This window comes from Bacillus rossius, chromosome 1 (assembly GCF_032445375.1).
Source record: "Bacillus rossius redtenbacheri isolate Brsri chromosome 1, Brsri_v3, whole genome shotgun sequence".
NCBI lineage: Eukaryota > Metazoa > Arthropoda > Insecta > Phasmatodea > Bacillidae > Bacillus > Bacillus rossius.
Genome location: NC_086330.1, coordinates 346,339,600 through 346,361,747, shown reverse-complemented (window position 1 = coordinate 346,361,747; position 22,148 = coordinate 346,339,600). Strand labels below are relative to the sequence as shown.

The 22,148-nt window shown below is 35.2% G+C and overlaps 2 protein-coding genes across 2 annotated transcripts in view; both read right to left on the bottom strand.

Annotated features, from left to right (window-relative positions):
• The window catches only part of LOC134528174 (hornerin-like), a 295,315-nt gene that overhangs the window by 11,865 nt on the left and 261,302 nt on the right, over positions 1 to 22,148 (bottom strand). Inside the window, exon 5 of the mRNA XM_063361551.1 lies at positions 12,339 to 12,488. Within this exon, the coding sequence (XP_063217621.1) occupies positions 12,339 to 12,488 (150 nt within the window). The remainder of the gene's footprint in view (positions 1 to 12,338; positions 12,489 to 22,148) is intronic.
• Positions 2,897 to 10,588, bottom strand: LOC134528175 (uncharacterized). Its single transcript, XM_063361552.1, has 2 exons — positions 10,024 to 10,588; positions 2,897 to 9,761 (listed from the first exon to the last, which is right to left on the bottom strand). The coding sequence occupies exons 1-2, from the start codon at positions 10,164 to 10,166 to the stop codon at positions 8,108 to 8,110; spliced, it is 1,797 nt and encodes a 598-aa protein (XP_063217622.1). The 5' UTR covers positions 10,167 to 10,588; the 3' UTR covers positions 2,897 to 8,107.

Here is a 22,148-nt window from a genome sequence, read left to right as displayed (position 1 = left end):
GAGGGGGGAAAAAAGGGGAAGGGGGGGGGGGGGCTAAACCGGCAGAGTGATGTATACTATAGATATTCACTTGAATATCTTAGTGCTATAAATGTCAAAAGTCAGATGTATTGAAAAAATGCATACATGTATATCATCAAATATTTAAAAACTGGTATTTTTCACATACTATACAACTTGCGGTGTATCAACAATGAAATAACTGAAAATAAATATATTTATTTTCCGAGTTGAATAAAAATAAATATATTTATTTTTCAAGTTGAATAAAAATATTTGGAATAGTGGAAACAGTATGTGGTGGCGATAAGAGGTGTTATAGGGAAAGGTTTTGGTTTGGTTGGTTTGGAAGAAAAAAAAGGGAGGAGTTGCCAAGATGAGTTTTTTGCCCTGTGGGAGAAACTAGTCTAGTTATGTACCTGATCCATTTACAAGTTGTGAAATGGTGCACTGTGCAGGTACTCTAGGTACAGTTTTGAACACTGCACAGTTGGTAAACAAGTATGTATGTATTCATTTATGTGAAGATGATTTGAAGAAAGAGATTTTGCTAGTAAATGTAGATATAATTTGAGTATTTTAACAGTTTTTCTGAGTCAGTATAGTTTTGGGGGGAAAAAAAGTCAACTTAGATGTATATACGCCAATTCATTACCTTTACTTCAGTTTGGTTTTTAACTAGTCTCTCTGTTTCTTTAAAGTAAACTATAGTGAACTGTTCATAGTAAGTTTTGAAATTATTACCCCGAGAGGTTAAATTCAAATATAAATTCTTATAATCAGTACACAGTATAATTATGTTGCAAATTTAGTAGTTTACATACTAAGAAAGTTTTAATATTTTAAGTAAGTTAACTGAAACTTTATTGTAAAAAATACACAAGAAATAAAATACATACTTGAAAAACTGAACATTCTACTAAGATATGTTAAATGGTAAGATGTTACTGCTTCCATATCAGAAATCCATTTTTATATCTGTGGTTTTTAATAGAATTATTTTAAATAGCTTTATAAGTTTTATTTAGTAGGTATAGTGTAATAATCATAGTAATAATAGTCAACTATTATCACTGAAATTACATTAAATAGTAATAAATAAATTTGTTACTTCAGATTTTCAGCATTTACTCAGTAAAGCTGCAACCATCATTATGAAAAGTATTAGAAAATTTCTAAAAACAGCAATCATTTTTTTATATATACTCCAACTGTACAGAATTTTATAAAGACATTTAGGGGTCCGTGATAATCAAAAAATATCCAATCTTCGTGAATAATCTGATATTCTATATTCATAAAAAAATTTATATTCAATTCAATGTTTCAAATAGAATAATTTTATTAATTATTAATTACCAATAGAAACACAAAGTGGGACTTATTCACAAAAAACTTATTGAATAAAATGTAACATGTGTGAAGCTAAGATGATTTATTAATAAATTTAGATTTTTTCTGCAACATCATACATATATTGTTTTTACATGTAACAAATAATCTGTGATTAAAATTTAAAATTTCTAAAAATTCTCTATTTTTTGTAATTAATCATTTGGATAAATAAAAAATATGTAAAATTTTATTAATTTAAGATACTACATTGCCAGTTTTTTTTTTTAAATTTTCTTTATTTGGCACCTCTCTATTATGGTTCCATACATATCTTATTCTTTCTTGTTTTACTGTATTTTGAATCAATTTTTTGAGCTCATGTGAAGAGTGAAAAAATTTTTTACAGTATGTTAAAATTTGATTAGACACATTTTTGATATTCAGAGATAATTTAATATTCAATACAAAACTTGATTCACATAAGCCTATTGCCATTAAGATTTGACACATTTTTATTGAACATTGAGCAGGATCCTAAAATTCCATGATATCACAGAAACCACACAAACAGAAAATGTTTAGTAACCATGACACGTACAGAAGGACACACCACACAAAGTCTTCCAGGCGAGCAGGCCCCTAGAATACAAAGTAACCTGTGAATGTGATGAGAATATTTGGCTCCTTCCTTCAAATGCCACCACCACCACAACCATGATTCACAGAAAGAGCCAGAGGTGCTAAGTACAGTAAAACCTCGTTTATCCAGCCCTCATTGAGCCGGATCTCCAGATAATCCGGATCAGATTTGTAGAAAATTTATTTAATGTTCACATAAAAATCACAATTGTATTCTCCATCTATGAAAACAAAAATGGTTTGCACACAATAATGTACCTGATTGTGCTTCATTTAAATGTCATATATTTTTGAATAGAAGAAAGTTATAAAAATCTTTGCTAAGAAATGATGTGAAAAATAAATTTTTTTATTATTTTAATCACTTGAAAAATATTACTACATAATTTTGGTAACAAAACATGATTTTTTTATAGTAGTAAATCCTAAGTCAGCATCTTTAAAAATTTTATTTTGCTTAGTACCCATATCAGCTGGATTATCCAGATTTTTGTTTGCCCGGATTGGCTTTCGTCCCAGTTAATCCTGATATGAGGTTTAATATACACTGATATGACGGCGGGATCCACTCAAATTCGACCAGTTGCTAAAGTATGTTTGATTATGTGACCACGTACAAGGGCATATCTAGCTCAAAATGGAACAGGTTTGGAAGAGTGGGGGGATATTTTGGAATTCAGCCTCTTTCATAGGGGAGAAGGGTGAATGACTTCTCACAGATGAAGGTGTTGTCTCTATTTTGTAATTAGTTTGTTTCTAAGTGTTCAAATACCCACAACCAACCAGTTGATAAATTTTTCAGAAAACGGGGTGAGGGGAGTCAGCTGCCCACAACCCCTGCCCCACTACGGCTCTAGGGCAGGGAAAGTCAGGGAAGCAACCAGGGCAAAGCGACTATCGGGCCTCGTGCCAGGGATTTTCATTTTTATTTATTATCGTTTGTCTAGTGTCTAGTGTTCTGTTAAAAATATGGACATTTATGGTAACTTAATGTGCTGGTCAATACCTATTTCAATACATAATTTCGTATAAGAAAATGATGTGATTATATACTGGAAATTTGATCCTAAGGATTTATAAAACTCACCCAAGGATAATTTATTATGAAAGAATATCAAAATATCCTAACATAAATGAGCAAAACCATCATCAAAAAATTCCAGGTTGGGTTAAAAAAAATTATTTTTTTCCTATCACCCGGGGGAGGGCCTCCAAAAAACTAAAGTCCAAGGCTACTACTGACTCTCTGGATACACTTTTAACATGGCATGCAACTTGCTTTCAGGCCATGGTTTGATCTCGGACACTATCAGTAAAGATAATTATTTTTTTCCCCTTAAGGTTCTTCAATTGCACACCAGGCAGACGGTGGTGGATTCAGAAGCTCCGAGAAATTGGAAGGGGAGGCGGGGAACTTGGGTTCAGAAACTTGGATACTTTTATTCCAGTTTTATGCTGTTTTATGGACTGCAAGCAAATGTTTGGATCATTCTTTTTTAAATATAGTATCCCAACATCTTACCTACCTGTTACCATCTGCCAAAGCCAGCTTCATCCAGGCATACAGTCGTATGGCAAGACTGTGTACTTACTGTTTACGGTAATTATGAGGAAGTGTTCATGTAAATTGAATTAAAACTTACTGTAAAAGACAGTCATGTAACACACTTCATTAGGTGAAATGATAAAAATAATAACAATTGACAAGAGAAAAGTGCATTCTTAGTAAAAAGATACATTTTAGATTGGGAAACCTATGTACCAGCATTGTTATGGTCAAAACATAAAAGTTACCATAACTACCAACTGAAACACAACAATTGTTATATGACTTACACATAAGTAAAAATATTATTCATAAACAGCAATAAAAACTGGATATGATTAAAATGAAAACATACAAATATAAAATGGTAAGATTTTCATATAGAATTAACTTATTTATTAAGTTTACACTAAAAATTTTCTACTGAATCTTAATATTTCACGTAGAGTAATGTCTATGGTTTTTAAAATAAATATACAGTAATAATAATGTAATAATAAAGAAATTAAAGTGAAATAATCATGTAGTTATGAAAAATACCAGTATGTATTGTCAAAGAATTATTTATTTATTCTCGGTAACAAATGACAGAACCAACCCTAATCAAAAATTCAGGACACTTACAACAGAGGTAATAAGACATAATATATTTAACACATAATCAAACAACGTTGAATAAATAAACAAATTTGTATACACCTAGACCACAACTAAGCAAAATTCCATAGCTTTTGCATATTGATTCTATCTTCTTTTCTACTAGATAAAAAAAAGTGTTTATAATGAAAGTTTGCAGTGAAAGGTATTTAATCCAGCATGTATAAGCACACGGAGAAGCCTTGGTAGCAATTTTGCCAGATTATGGAAAGGCATATATTTTTAACAGGAATTCCAAATATAAAAATGTGAAATATAACCCACTACAAAATAGGAAACAGTGTACTGAAATAAATAATAATAATAAAAAAGAGCGAGCAAGGCTTTTAGTACTTGCTGGTGACATACAAGCATTTAACCTCTGTAACGAGAAAACTAATGTGTTCTCATGTTGTTCATGTTGCAAATAAACTTATAATACGAAAATCGAACACAAAATATCAATCAGAAATTTTTAAATGATGTCAAGCGTAATAAATGAACAGATAAATAAAATGATCGCTTACCAATAACCAAAATTTCTGGATGTGAATCACACACATGCTTTCTGTGCTCGCCGCTATAATTAGCTCCCTGAATCATAAACGTTGTTGCCACCATCAAACACAGATAGCAATTAGCAGCACAAAACAACTGGAAATTTAAAACTTTTAGAAACAGATCTGATAAAACCCCGGCTCTGTATCTGATATAATATAATATTATAACAAGGAATATTATTAAAAAACTGCCCCTCTTGTTAAAATTCACTAAAAAGTTAATACCATACAAATTCAGTACTAGGTATATATTTTAGAATTTATACTTATGTGGAATTACTAAAATATTAACCTGAAACCTTTTCAAATACATATTATAAAACTAACTATATGTTTGTATTTTTGTTTTTGCTCAAACGACTGAAAGCAGTCTGTAATACGTCCTACAAACAAATCTTAACCTTATTGAGCTGATTCAACATTATTATAATATTATAATGTTATTTAAAAAATCTATTAACAATATCTGTACCACGCCCCTTCAGATTACCATGCACACACTCCACTGCTGTGGGAATTTTGATGGAAAATATGTAATATAATCATTGTAATGCCAGTTCTCTTAGGTATTTTAAAAGTTGTCATTACTTTTTAGTACGACTATTGGTTTACCAAAGATATTCCAGGGTATTTTCACTATCATAAAGTATCATTTGGCCCACCAATAAAGTTTGGCATGTCCCCTAATGTTTACGAAAGTGACTACATACAGGTTTATGTTGCTAAACGTGGGTCCACCATCTTTGTGAAACATTTCCGTTCATTGATTTCTGTTCCATTTTCACGAAATTACTCCTGCCAAAAGCCGTGTACTGAGCTAACTAGAAACGCAGGCAGTGTAGTAATGCTACGTGACAGCCAACGTCAACCAACAGTCGGAATTCCTGAAAAAATCTGAATAAGCCTTTACTATTACATCTATTTTGTAATGGAAAAATGTTATTAAAAGTAAAATTTAGTGATTATTTACTGACTTTATGGTGAAAGGAAGAGAAAAAAAACTTGAATATTGTAAGTAATATGTTTCGCAGCCCACGTATGACATGTAAATATGGCTTCATCTATACCTATTCTTCACTGGTGGTTTCTTTTTTCCTGTTTCAGGAGTCCTGAATTCCAATTTGATCTTTGGATATCTGCTTTCCTCTACCTCTACATCATAAATAATGCTTATGAATGTTCGTCGCCCAAAATATGCTAAACCTTGATTTGCTACTCTAACAAGAATTTGCAACGCGTTGCACGCGTGGCAAAGTTCTTGTGATACAATTGCGGGGAACACTTAAAAATAACAGAATGTGTGTGTTAAGAGAAAGCGTACTACTGCAACCTTGTGAATGCTAAACATTGCATTGTTCCTTAAGTGGTCAAGGGCGAATTACGAATGCTGCAGTAGACAGTCAGCATTATAGGTGTCAAAAAAAGTGTATCGTTGCTAAACCAGCGTAATTTTCACATCCATTAAATAATGGTCCCATACATAAAACCAATAAGATTATTTTTTTAAATCTGTTTATTTTTTTGTATTAATGAAACTGATGTCTGCTAGTATTTCCTGTGCTTTAAGCCTTCATTGATTACTTTTAATGCTATTTACTAGCTAGTGATTTAAATTTTCTTAAATCAACATTCTTATTTAGAAAAGAAATACATTACAGTATGTCTAGTCATAATGCCATCAAATAAGTCTACAGTAGCTTTGGGCAGCTCTGAAGAACAGTGTAACGATTGATATAAAATTTTTGCAGAATACTTACCTAACACATGAGAACAATGATTTTATTTTAGGATACTTACATCAATAAAGTTATATATATATGTATATATACATAGTTTATGCCCAAAGGTGATGTGGTTTACAAGGTCATACATAAAGCTGCTACACTCCCCCCCCGGTCAGAGAATGTTCATTCCCTGGGCTCAACCCCAAGTGTATCGATGTTTCTCAACGCCTCTGAAACAGGTTTGTATAAGAAATGCATGTCATATAAAAAAGAACACTTAAAACTTCTCGGGAGCTGATGGCTTGGATGCCATGAGTCAGGTTTTCGAACGGAAGTGTTACGATAACAAAGCCATCCATGGTGTGTAGAGCTAAAGTTTAGGCACACCTTGAAGATAACTTGCACGTCAGAACCTGTGCCCTCTAAGGCCCTTCACTGATGCAGGGAGAGATGGCAACCACTTATCAATATATTGGCAATATCAATATTTTAGGTTCAAAATATCAATAATTTGTTGTCAATATCATTTTATATCAATTTGTTATTCAGATGGTATCGAAATTGAGTAAAATTACATTTTTAAAGTTAAAAAAAAAAAATCTTATTTAAAATGAGGTGAAAAATGGAAGTATTGGTGTTCATAGTATGGAATTTCATAGCTTTGTAAGTTGAAGCATTGCAATGCTCTGACAGGCCTGGCTCCTAAAAGTGACGTTATGAAGGAATAATTAATTACTAAAAATAAATAAAAATTAATTATTATTTATTAACTTTTGCTAGAAAGAGCAAAACATTTTACTAGGTAATCTCTTAATATTAGCGTGGATGTATCAAGAACTCAATGTAAAATATATTTAAATAATAATTTTTCACTAAGTAAAGCAGCATGTTTTTTTTAATGTTATTATCAATTATTATATTAAAAAAATTGATATTTTCAAGCCAATATTTTATCAGTATCGATATAATACATGTGATATATCGCAAGCACATATATGATATGACTTACGGCTCGGTCTGATACACCATGTTTTTTTTATCATTACTTTTATTTAAAGGTTTTTTTCTGTAATTTTAACTTGATAATTCCCTTGCATAATTGTTATGCCGGAAATATTTTAAACATATATTCATATAGCACAACATAATGGGCATAAAAAGGTGCACAAGTCTTTGTCAATTATCTATTGTGCAACTTTTTACACCCATGATACCATACTAAGTGAATATCTGTTTGAAATACTTGTAGCAGAACAATAAATGCAAGGGATATACTGAGTTAAATTTTTAGGAATAGGTTTTAGAAAAAAAGTAATTGAATCGGTCATTGTAAAAACGCACTTAGTCCACAAATCACAATTGTGGGATATTAATTAAAACGGTTTTAAACAAAATGTTCTACTGTTATGTTGTTAATTTTTTTTATATATCAATTTCTATCATTAACAAACGTATTAAACTCATGTCATGTCTCAGATTACACTTAGCTTATAATATATAAAGCCTAAAGTATTTGGAGTTAGTTCCTTTTAACAGTGAATGCTGAAAATATTATGTAAATGATTGCATATTACAAAAAAAACACGGATATTTAAATATAATAAGACAGTCATTGATTGTTATTAAATTAAATAATATAAAACAACCATTTTTGGAAAGTATTACAGTCATTCGTCCTCCACTTCTACAGTTGTTGGCCATGATAAAATGTCTTCATAAAATGATAGCGTTTCCGTGTCACCCACGACGTATTTTACAACTTTCTGGATGTCCTGCAGCTTTAGACGATTAATTGGCACCTTTCCTGCAGGGTATGCTTTTGGAATAGTCATGGAGAAATGATTATTAATGTTGGGCTGAGCCAAAGGAAAGGTGTATGTAACAAGTCCACCAATAAAAGGACATGCCTCAACTACTCCTGGCCTTGCTGCTGAATATCTGAACTCCTTGAAAGAGGAAGGAGTAAAATTCACTTTACAATCACGAGGAGTATCTCTTCCCACACATTCTATAGCCACACAGTTTTTCTTGAAGAAACGAGGCCACCATATATTGAAGTCCAAAATGTCTTCAGTCTCCACCATCTTTACTGTGACGTTTGACTTACTGTGTACTAACAGACTAACATATTCTTTTGGAGTGTAGATTCTATCACATTTCTTAATGTTCTTTTTGAATAACCCAAAATCCCTATCGCAGGGAAGGAATGAATGTCCCCTTACAGGATAACAATGTACAATATTTTGTAACATTTTATTTTGCACCAGTCCTAAGCACATGCGGATCATTGAATGATTTTTGTTTTGGCCAACACAGCCATCAGAGTACAAGTATAGGTCTGTAACATCTTTAGACACACAGTGAGTTATGTAGTCCAATAAAAATGAACATACTTCATTGGCACCTTTCTTGGCAACGCCCTCATGATATACATACAAACACGAATGGTGGGATTTTAAATTGTGTACACAAAAGCAGTTTACCCATAACTGACGTAGGTAAAATATTTCTTGGACTGGTATGTGGGGTAAGGGTGGATTCTGCATGAAGTCAAAAACTATTCCTGCCACATGGGGATTTTCCTTGCATAGCTGTTCAGTTTGTTTTAAAGACTTGTAAAATTTTTGGCTTCTGCGTTTATGAACAACTAACTCCGATTCAGTGGCACGTTTTACGATTCCCGCAAGATGAGTACTTTTCAGTTTTGTTGTCAGTTCTTCGCACGTGCTGCACACATCGATTTGTGGTCTTCCAAAGCGATACCGAAAATTCTCATTATAATATTTTAGGTAATATTTGTAAGACACATTTGTGTTTTGGTATTTATCTTCGGAAAGGGTGTGCATTTGCTTTACATCTAACTTACCATCAAGATACTTCACCTCTTTGCCTGAGTAATGAGTAGTTTTCACTGGGAATGACTCAATATGTTGCTGGATGTTATTTCTTACTGTGTCTGACATTTTTTTGGGATTGGGATTCAAACCACGCTTATCTTTAGGAGTCTCTCCTTTCAGCAGCAGTGCTGCTAACCTAAATACTCTCTTCTGAGACACAGCATGCAAACTTAAGAAAGCCTTTCTACATACCATTACTCTTGTATCTCCATTCATGACATGAAACTTAAAACTCCCATTTATTTGCTTCCTCGTCCCTCCTTCATCACTTACAATCCTTGGTCTCCGACGCTGAATAGGTTTTGACTCTATAAGTCGCTGTAGATGAAGATCTTGGTGGTTTTTGTTTTCAAGATCCAAGAATGATGAAAGGATAGTGATACGATTTTCTTCTTTTATTTTCTGGAAGCATTGGAGCCTGCAGCTGATAAAACAGAAAACACATCCCTTCAACTATGTGTGCTTTCAGCTACTCTACGTATTCATAAGCATCATCATATAACTCTTAAGTTTGATTTTATATGGCTTATAACCTATAAAATAATCTATTAAGAATTAGTTTTTACTAATATATGTTAGCTTATCAATAGTTATTATTAGTCAAGTGTTTAACCAAAAAACTATTTAGAAACATTTTTAATGAAAACATTTTCGAATAAATTTGCATGTCACATCAATAAACATACCTGCAATCATTTCCAGTTTTCTTTGCTTCAACAACCTTTTTTCCATGACTGACGTATTCTTCTCCGCTTATACGAGCACTTTTAACTTCATCTCTATTATAATCTGTAGTATTAATACTCCTCTTCTTTCCTTTTTTCTCCATAATCAAACATTCAACATCATAACAATACCAAACATAAACAATACATCCATAGACAAAGAAGGTGGAAGATATAATATCTTTTGATGTTCAATAAAACTTGAAATATCAACTAGACAGGCAGAGCCATCTAACAGAGAAAATGTAACTAATGCGTCATATAGCACTGCAAGATTGAAATGTGCTGCAATATACAAGCCTGTCATCAATAAAAGGAACTAACTCCACAAATCAATAATCAGCATTAAAAGGAACTAAGTCCATGGACTTAGTTCTTTTTAACAGAGCCCGCAATAACGCATATGCCCGTTTTATATGTATGGAAAGTAGGGACTAAGTTCCTTTCAACATCAATCAATCCGGCGTACCCTAAAATCTTCATTACCATTAAAAAACATTTTTGGTAAAATATGGACTTAGTGCGTTTTTACAATGACCGATTCAATTATGAAAAAAGAAGAAAAAATTAAAGTAGAATGTAAGATTGAGCCTTAAGTTCACCCAGAGCTGAAAAAAAAGAAGAGCTGTTTATGTTAAATTAAATAGAATCATTTGATAATCATTACAATATAAAAGAGGAAATATGTCATTTAAACTTTGGGGAGAATTGTACACAAGTAACATTAAAAAAAAAAACACAAAAAACTGTAAATTACTTTACTGTCCATAATGTCTCACAGACAGCATGATAAAAGATGAATTATAAATATTAAAAGGAAACAATGACATGATTCCAAGGTGTGGCAGTACCAGAAGTCAATGCTATCACCCCGCCCCCCAAAGAAACACTATTTTATTCAATGTAGGTTGTGATCATAAGGAAGGGAGGGAGAGTTTCTCCACAAACTACCCCCCCCCCCCCCCGCCCCCCACCACCAAACCCGGGCCTTTTGAATAATGAATATATCTTATAACAAGGTGAGATTGTAATTTTATATTATTGAATTCCCTACAGCAAAATAATCTAAAACTTTAACAGATTATAAAAAAATTATTTTTCTATTAAAAAAAAAAAAAAGTATTGTGCAATGTTTTTTCTTAATGGGAAAGGTTGTTTTTTGATGGGATGTTTTATTTATTTTAATCAAAAGGTAAATGTGGGGAATAGTGGAAGAGGAGGGGGTGAGAGATATACTTTGTCTCCACAAGTTTACTGAACAGAATAGAAAAAAAAATTCTGTAGTTTTGCAAATGATTTCTTTAGAAACCAGTTGACAAGAAATAGTTTGTAATACTACAAGAAAGATATTGTAACTCTGAAAAACACATGGCTATGGATATTTTTGCAAATATGAAATACATTATTCAAGATAATGCTGAGTATTACTTACGAAAATTGCACACAATTTTATATTTTAAATCATGTTTCATGGAAAAGATAATTGAATATTCAATAAATGGACTTTATTTTGTTTTATTATGCTTATTAATGGAGATACTGGGACAACACAAAGCATAAATGCTCGCGTAAGAATCTGAAACCAGTATCACTGCGGACACTATTTTGTAGTGATACAGTTGTTTTCGTGTAAATGTGAAAAATTCACAAATGTCTGTAATTTTACATGAATATTCCTGTTCCATTAAAAAAAGTTGGTTGTCTGTAAAGTCGGTTTACGATGGTAGTTTAACGTGGCAAAGTCATAACAAAACATTTATGAAATGATTGCATACTTTTATGAATAAAATTGAATCCTTTTTATTGAATTATCACTATTTTGTATGGATACAAAGGAGTGAAATGAAATCTACAATTAATTGATAAATTTACTTTCATTTGCACTCATTAAATCAAATATGTTTATTACTTTAACGAAGAGATTATTTTAACTATAACTTTTACACATGTTTGCTATTTAACTTCTTCCAATCTGTGTTATTCTGTTAAGGATAGGACGATGATAGGAAAAGTAAGAAACGAATGGGAGTGTTTCAAGTTTAATGTGCCTCGAAGAAGTAAAATCGATGGTTGTTCCAATCGAGTGGAGGAGAGATAGATGAGCGTAACGGGACACATAGTAACGGGACACTTTTTCGTGCGTGCAGCCGGCGTTCATCGATTTATTAGTCGTTGTCACGTAAAAAAAAAAAAATGTGTACAGTGCACAGAGACATGGATGTTCTTGCACGGTAGTCCAACCAAGCGTGCGTTCCTCGACGGCCTGCCTTACTTACCGCCTTCCTGTCCTCTGTCCACGCTATCTGCTTGGCGGGGCCGTCCGGCGCGATGGCCGTCAGCGTCGACTTGGGCCGCTTCTTGTACTCGTGCAGGATCGGGATCTTGGAGTTCTTGTCGGCGCTGCTGAGGATCACCTCCCGCTCGATCTGCAGCGACAGAGAAGACGAGCGCGTCAAAGCCCGCCAGTCCGCAGTCCCCTCTGTCCCCGGACACGTGACACCTCTTGGACGGTGATGGTCCGAGTACATTAGTCAACCAAAACTTTTTTTTGTCCCAATCCGTGTTCTCTGGTAGCGTTTTTATTTTATTTTGGTACTTTTTACAAAGCAAGTCCTCGTTAGTCAGTTGCCAAATACATGACTTGTAAAACTGCCCAGGCAGAGCATTGTACCATTGCAATTTAACGTAGCTCTGCCTTGCAGTTTCGCGAGTGATATCGTTGGCAAATGAGTTTCAAAGGACTATCCTTGTAAACTTACAAACCATTTTTTTTTTTACAGTGTGGAAGAAGAACACTCGTGGTATTAGTTGTTTACGGTTCCCGTTTCAAAGAGATAAAACAGAAAATAACGGACGGTGTCCACGACGGCGTGGTAAGAAGCCAAGAAGAACAGAGAAAATATTGATAAGAGCTGTCCGTTTGCGACCGGCGCTTTTCAAAGGTAGAACACACGGATTCATTTATTGGCATTTATTTATTGCCTTGCCAAATAACTAAATACACATCATTGAACTCTTACAACTTAACAAGTTATATTCATATTTATAACTAAGCTGCATGCTCAATTACAATGAATGAAAACAAAAACAATAAACAAATTACTTTGGCGCTCTAGTGTCTAGAATTCAGGACATTTGGACATCGGTCATCACATTTGTGGACGGGGCAATTTTACGTGTGATAATGTGCTGTCATTCACATAGGGATAAGGACACGGACCGCCAAAAAGTTTGGACTGTAGTAGACGGGCCTTCTCCTTTGGGATGCCATTTGAGACGGGGAGATAAGGAGCGAATTACGCAAAATTGGTTTCAAACAGTTTGCAGGGCACAACAATGTTTGATGTAATAACATATTAACGCTCGGTAGGAATAGGAATTATTTCGTGAATGGAACATAAATCGCATGGAACGGAAATGTGAAACCACGGTGCTGCCATTTGTGGCGGATGGCGCGAATCAAAGTTCACACAGACAAAGGGAAACTTGATGGTAGGCCTACTAACTGTTTAATGGATTTTAACAAGATGGGCAGTATTTTAATGAAATTCAATGTCAGGTCCAAAGCCAGGGTTTAGTTATTTTTTCAAGTCTTTTTTTTTTTTTTTTTTTCGTTTTTATCGAAGTTTCATAACATACTAGTTTCGCTCTGGAAATCGAATGATCCCATAGTCGACGTAGCTGCTCCGACAGCGAATTCCAGCGGCGGGTGCGGAAACTACGCGCGCTTCGCGTCCAGAAACTTAGTATAAAAATACAATTTGCGTGTATATTTATCACGCTCGGTATTATTAAAAAAAAAAAAAATGTTACGTTAAAGCTTGCGTCCGAGATTCGTATTGTTTGGTGTATTTGCAAACACTTTGTTACACATCTCTGGTGAGCACTTGAAAGACTCGCTCACATTATTTTTTTTTCTCACAGAGAAGATACGGACGATAAAAGTGAGGGAATCAGCGCGCTCCGTTTAGGAACGTGTTCCGAACGATTCCGTTTCTGCGGCGGCCGGGTTCTCCGCGGGCCAGCAGCCGAGTCCCGACCAGTTCCTCCCCCACCCCCACCCGCCGCCGCCGCCGCCGCAGTAACGGGTTCGCGACACTCGGAGAACGCTGTCGCCTTCCCGGCCGACGTCGTCGTCGTAATTTACGAGGTCGAGTCATAAACACACAAACCCCCCCCCCCCCCAACCCTTCAACAAATTCATCACTAGGCTCGACGCCAGGGGCTAACTCTCTTAGCTGAAGAGTCGAGCACAGAGTAAATAAAGTACCTACTAGAACGGAGTGGGCATTATTTGCGTTTTTACCCCTTCATAATTGTGCTACGAGAGCGCAAAATTGACAAACACGAATGCTATTTCCCGGGTTTTTAAATTTACAATCAACGACACGCAAGTCAATATAAGATTTGTGTTATTCATAAACTATAAGTGTTAATTTTATGCTTCTATGTGGGTATACAATAAGGGGCGTAGCCAGGGGCGGGGGTTTAGGGGTTCAACCCCCCCCCCCCCCCAGCACAAAATCTTTAATTAATTTCTTATTCATCACTCAAACAAATTTCATATTAAAATTAATAAAATTTTTACCATTACAATATTTAAATTTAAGAACCGAAAACTGTTAAAATAGCACTATTTTACACCTTAAAATCCAAATTTTCCCGGGGGAGGACCCCTCTACCCCCCCCCCCCCCGCTTTTATACGGGGGGGGGGGGCATGCTTCTTAACACCCCTCATACACAAATCCTGGCTACGCCAGTGTATACAATAAATAGTCAAAATATGTATAAAATCGGTGTGAGGAAACTGTGCATTTTTTTTTTTTTTTTCGTTAGCGTGTAAGTAGCATTCCTGCAATTTATATACAGGGCGTTGTAACGTTTTATTTATCTGACTAGCCGTCTGCCGGATGGATTTTTTTGTTTAACTTGTGTGTTAGACTTGGAGCAATCTGTTCAAAGGTTTGGTACGACGAAGATGAAACTGGACTGACACATAAGGCGATGGATGGTTACGGGCATTTCTAGTCTTCGCGTTTTATATTTTTATCAGTAATTAGAATACCTGTGTCCAAACCTTGCGAAACAGAATTTTCTTGTGAAGCATATGCATCGAAATGCCTATTTGAAAAAAACTTGCTGTACACCTAAGCAGCTTAACAGGTCGACCCTCGGTTGCTCTTTTCACAATAACTTCCAAAACAAACGGGTAGATACGTAATTATACTACCGAACGTTGATGTTATCATCATATCGTTGTTATAATCGGACGATGTGGCAGAGTTTATCTTCATTTTCGTCAAATGACATAAAATAAAATTCTATCCAGTTATCTACAATATACCTAACAATCTGCCCACGCACATCACTATGCATTTCCTAGGTTGCATTAATAAAAAAAGATAAGGCCTGAAATAAGCAGGCTCCATCTCTTATAATAAGAACAACAGTATGTGGGACATTTAATTTGATCACCAATGACAATTACTTTATAAGTTCAATATAAGAGAGATTAAAAAAAAAAACACTTTTCAGTTGGAATAAACGATACAAAAAAACTAATTCAAAAGTTTTTTTATTTATAAAATATAATCCCGTGGCTCGTAATTCACCAATTGAACTGCGCATACGCGAAGCGTTTTTTGCTGCCAAGTGGAAAAAACCCATTAAAATACCAATTACTTTCACGCTATCAATATTTTACTGATAATTTAAGAACTTTTAAGAAGCCATATTCATTTCAAGGCAAACGAAGGACTTTTTAAGGATAGGGATATTAAGGAGGCGTATACGAACCCTGTCTGTATGTCTGGTTACGCGGGTCTCATACCAGTCTGGTGTGAATTGAGCCATCACGCTTGGTAAACTCCGTGTTTGCGTCGGGCATAGCTGCCGTGAAGCCAACTTCGAACAGCACTTCCGATGCTAACGTGAGTTCGAACGTCTCGGGGCCTACCGTTGTAAATTTAAGTTACCAGCTCCCAAAACATTCCCGGAGTCACGATTACGCAATCAAGAATTCCCGTTTCTAGAAACTTGAGGCAAACGCCTACAGACCGGAAAAGATCTTGAAAAAGCACCAAAGCAAATTCTGATTAAGAAATAAAAATCCCCAGTTTATAGTGATGGTCTCTTAGCTACACCGTCAACATAGTCTAGTAAAATACACTGTTATAAATTGCAGTAAGTAACCTTTTACAAAATTTCACTTCGCAATTTACTTTTTACTTTCAAATTTAAAAAAAATGTTTTTCTGGTAAAACATGAATCTTCCAAGCGGATGAAATAAACCACGGAGAAAACAGAATGACCAATGTAATGATAAGGAAATTGTTTAGAGCCTTTAAAGGTGGCCGCACGAATGTTCATGATGAGGAACGAAGTGGGAGACCTCTTTCATTTCTGAAGATTTGGTGCAGAAATTTGACGAATAAGTTAAAGAGAACACACGTATTACTATTTCTTCATTATCTGAATGTTTTCCTCCATAAACTTCACTGATCTGACGACGAATTCCAGCCGCTGTCACGCCTTTATCACTAAGAATACGATTCACAGCGCGTATTTCACAGTCGGTCGGATTCCCAATCGGCGGAGGCATTTTAAATACTCACAAACAAACGTAAAAACGGTCGAATGTTTCCGTAATGGCGTCTGTGGCTGGCCATCAGATGTAGGTACACAGCCCGCATGCACGGAACGTGCCACTGCAGCGGTCAAGTTTCAAAACCGTACTTACTTAAAAAAAAAACATGCCTAGTTTTTTTTTTTAGCGAAAAAAAAAAAAAAAAACCCCGCTGCAGCATCGTCTGTGTATTCTGACTAGTTGACGTTCTTTCAGCTACATGTCTAATGTCGGAAGACGAGTCACAGCCATGAAGTGCGTAGAACAACACGTCCTGAATGGCCCAACCAAATAGAGGAATTTCTTCTCTTGCGGTTGGCTGACGATTACAAGGGGGCAATCACTAGCGCGGGCATACTTTATTGCGGGCGGACATTTTAAGCAGCCGAATTTCAACAAAATGAATATACCTATATGCTTTTTTGCATTATTAGCTGGCAAAGTTGAAATTTTAACATTTTTTTTGCAGTATTGATAAGGAAAACCAAATTGAATAAATAACTGAAACCTTTTTGAGTTTAAAGGCAATGCTGGTGACTACGGCGTAGCATGGTTTTAAATGCCTTCAGAAACTCTATTTAGTTTTATTAAGCCTTTTAAAATCATAAAAAAAAGTAATGATTTCAAAAGTCCAGGTTAAATTAATCTAAACCACATAGCAGCCATTAAAATGGACTTTAAGTCTAAAAAAGTTCCAGTTTTATGTTACGTTGCATCCTACTTACCCAAGCTACACAAAAACGTAAAAAAAAAGGGGGGCGGGGAAGCCACTTTGTCAGCTAATTATGCATACAGCATGCGATGTATATATTTTCATTATGTTAAAAGTTATAAATGTCGGCACGTTTAACCGTGTGGTACGTAAATATAAAATGATGACCTATAACGGGATACACTCATTTGAAGCTCTTTATCACTAAGAATACGAATCACAGCGCGTATTTCACAGTTGGCCGGATTCCTAATCGGCGGAGGTATTTAAAATTTTTTTTTTTAAATCTCTAGTCCCGCACAAAATGGGTTCCTAATCTGCTCGTTGGCTATTGCGCCATGGGTCCGTAACAGAAATAAAATAATATTGATCTACTTCCTATGCGCACGTACGTCCTGTCTCCCATGCACACGATCGTACTAGGCGCTATCAACGCGGGATACGCGTTTTGGGCGCGGCTAGAAGCCACACGAGCCACGAAACCTCGGACGGCGACCACGGAAGCCTGTATGTAGCTTTCACCTTGTTGCTGCGATGGTGGGCTGTCGGCCGGCGAGGGCACAGCCGGGATGTTCCTGGATAACCGCCGCGCCGAGCAGTGCCGCAGGGAAGCAGGAGGACGTATGCGAGCGCCCGGGCCGTCGTCGCCGCCGCAACAATGGGTGGGAACGTTCTCATGATTACCGCCCGCGCCCTCCAGAGAGAGAGAGAGAGAGAGGGAGAACCAACACCGCGGCGCTGGAAACTGGTCTGCTCGCCCCTCTCCCCGCGGGATGACTTACACGACCTTTCCCCCTACTCACCCCTCCCCCCACCACTTCTCAAAACACCGAGGAGCACTTGCACTTGCCGCGTGGCCCTCGCCACGTAGAGAGGACAAAACACACTGCACGCGTGACGGCGAGAACCATAACACACCTGCGGCGCGTGCTCTCGAGGTAGCTTCTGCCAGTGGCGGACCCCAGCTTCGAGTTCTGGGAGGGGCGGATGACGGTAGCCGTTAGACTAGGTGCACAGTTGGGGAAAAAAAAAAAAAAATTGGTTGTCTGCAAAGTCGGTTTACGGACGATAGTTTAACGTGACAACGTCATAACAAAACATTAATGAAATGATTGCATACTTTTATGAATAAAATTTAATCATTTTTATTTTAATAATAAAAGAATAAATACTTGAAATTATACTTGTAATCAGATTTTTAAAATGCAAGATTAATTAACCTTTTTGCCGAAATTGTTGTTGTAATAAGCAATGAAAAACACATTAACTTTTCACTTCACTTTATAAACAGTCGAGTGGAAGAGAGATAGATGCGGCGCAAGCGTATTATGAGCGTAACGGGACACAGCGTAACGGAACAATGTGCGCAACGAGACACTTTTTTGTGCGTGCAGTCGGCGTTCATCGATTCATTAGACGTTGTCACGTCAAAAAAAAAAAAACAGTTACAGTTGTGTCGTGAGCACAAGATTTGACCGACGTGTTTTCGAACCTAACTGATTCACAATAGCGCATAGGACGGTCGTGTGCATGGGAGACAGGACGTACGCATAGGAGTGAGATTAATATATTTTATTTCTGTTACGGACCCATGGCACAATAGCCACTGAGTAGATTAGGAAGCCATTTTGGCGGGACTAGAGAACTGTTAATATTTATCAGTCATAATACTGTGGCAAGAAATTGTTGAGATATTACAATGCTCGCTTTAAAAATTAATTAATGCTATTACTTAAAAAAATTAACTACTAGCTAATTATTTAAAGAAAAAATAATAAAAAATGTTGAATGGTTACAACGATTAACTAAAAATTTGACATAACACAAATTAAGTTATATTTTGAAAAACTGTGTCCACAAATTTCTGGTCAGATTTCGCGGAATAAAAATTCGGTAGTTCATATAGTTATTTATTAGCATTACCAATAACATTAACAGTATAATTTCAATTGTGAATATCATTTTGACAGGTCGTGCGCTTGACCTGCTTATGTATTTTTTTTTTAAATTGTGAACTCAGTCTTAGGTGATCTGGAATACCTTCCAGTTATGGACCTTTGTAAGTCAACACAAAATAAACTAACCAAAAAACACGGGCAAATTTAGAGCATTACATTTTCACAAAAAAAAAGTAACCTACTTCAAATGTTAGTCGTGTTGTGAGTAGATTATTTGTTATCACTCCAGTATTTTTTTTGTTCAACTCTGTGGGTGTTTTAAACGTCCAGATATATCATTTTACTGATGAAACTACACGACAGAGAATTATTGTTTTAATATATCACATACCTTAAAATATGATGCATGCGGGCTACCTGCTTGGATGCATCTCAGCTCAATGGGTGACTTGGAAATGGTTGCTGAATACAGTGAAACAGTACTTTTTTTGTCCTTCGGAAGACTGTCAATCTTATAATTTTGATTAAACACGATAATTTTTTTTTGTAAATTGAACGGAAATATTCGTGTAAATTTACAGATATTTGTACATTTGTACATTTACATGAAAACTACTGGATAACTACAACATAGTGTTCACAGTTATACTGGGCTAGGATTCTTACCCGGGCATTTATGCTTTTTTTTAATGTCCCAGTACCTCTAATAGTCAAAGTTATTAGTAAACCGTTCCCTGAATGGCTCTACGGTATAAATAAACACATTAATAAGCACAATAAAACCAAATAAAGTCCAATTATGGAATATTCTATTATCTTTTTCATGCTTTAAAAAATTATGCTTCAATGAAAATCAATTAAAATATAAAATTATGCACTAATTTTCGTAAGAAATACCCAGTATTATCTCGGGATTATTTCATATAAATATGTAAAAATAACCATAGCCATGTGTTGTACAGAGTTACAGTATATTTCTTGTAGTATTACAAACTACTTCTTGACAACTGGTTTCCAAAGGAATCTTTTGTAAAAGTGCAGAATTTGTTTTATAAAGAGGATGCAGAACAACCTGTGGGTGAACCGATCTATTTTGGGTTATAGTGAGGAATGTAGGTGAATTCCTTAAGTGACGGGCTTGCTAGAGGCAGAAGATTAACCTCCGTACGAGTATAAAGTGGAACTTCAGAGACTGGTTGCTGTTTTACGTCAGCTCAATGACTGCGCTGCAGGCATCGCTGCTTCTGCATCTGTGTTTACGACAAGTAATTTGGCAGCTAAAACATGAGTCAGGTTAAGTCAAATACAAGCAAAAACTTTGCGGGCTCATCAAATGGAGAAAATATATGATACAATTTATTGGGAACGCAAAAAAAATTGGTTGTCTGTAAAGTCGGTTTACGGACGATAGTTTAACGTGACAACGTCATAACAAAACATTGATGAAATGATTGCATACTTTTATGAATAAAATTGAATCATTTTTATTGAATTATCACTATTTTGTATGGATACAAAGAAGGAGTGAAATGAAATATACAATTTAATTGATAAATTTACTTTTATTTGCACTCATTAATTCAAATATGTTTATTAGTACTTTAACGAAGAGATTATTTTAACTATAAATTGTATACATGTTTGCTATTTAACTTCTTCCAATCTGTGTTATTCTGTTAAGGAAAGAACGATGATAGGAAAAGTAGAAAACGAATGGGAGTGTTTCAATTTTAATGTGCCTCGAAAAAGTCAAATCGACGGTTGTTCCAATCGAGTGGAACAGAGATAGATGCGGCGCAAGAGTACAATGAGTGTAACGGGACACAGCGTAACGGGACACTTTTTCGTGGGTGTGTTTGAAAATAATTTTGAACTTGAAAATTCAGTTTTTTGTTGTGTTTAGAGGTTATGTAGTGTACAATGGACGTATCAGCAACCAAAACGCCTCGCCACACCCAATTGCTCGTTGTCGCCATGAAAGTGCAAGTTGAACCAACATGACGCCAAATAGCAATAGTCCATTGAAATGTTACATTTTTTAGGCCTTACCTTGCGTTTTTTAGAGGACGCAATTTTATTTATTTGATGTGTAAGGGGGGGGGGTCAGTGTAACGCTAAAACCAAGTTTTTGGGGTCGCCACCCTTGTCCCACGGCCGCCATCTTGAAAATAGGGGTTGAAATGGTTTTTACAATATATCTCTTAAACTATTTATTTGATAAAAAATATTTGTTGACATTTTTTGTTGCAAATTAAACTCTCTACAACTTTGGTCTAGTAACTGTTTGTCGTAGAACTATAAATAAAAAAGTTATAAGCGAAAATCGTCAGAAATATGAGAAAAAAAATTATATTTTTCGATATAACTTTTTTTTTTATCATTTTACGAAAAAATGATATCTGACCATTTTTGTAGATCGTTTTTTGAGGAACAACTTTTATTCGCATCATTTTTCATTAAGTCAATAGCTAAGGTTTTACAGCGCTCCGAAGTGAGTACTATTTTTCAGTACTCTTAACTATACCTATATTATACGTGTGTATTAATAATATGTCATCAGTTATTGTTTTTTTATTTTGTTATTATAACTTTTTCAATTACAAATTTTGCAATATTATTAATAATTAATTATTGACTCTTTTTCACTCCATAACAGGATTTAACAATTGTTGATTTTTAAAATAATTTTAAATCTGATGGCCGTTACCGAGAATACTGTTCAGGTAGAAAATACCCAAGTGACCATGAGGGAACAAAAGAACAACTGCCTGCTATTTTTATTATTATTCCTAACCTCTTTTATTGTAAGAATAGCTAATAATATTGTGTTGAAGGTAACAGAATACTGCA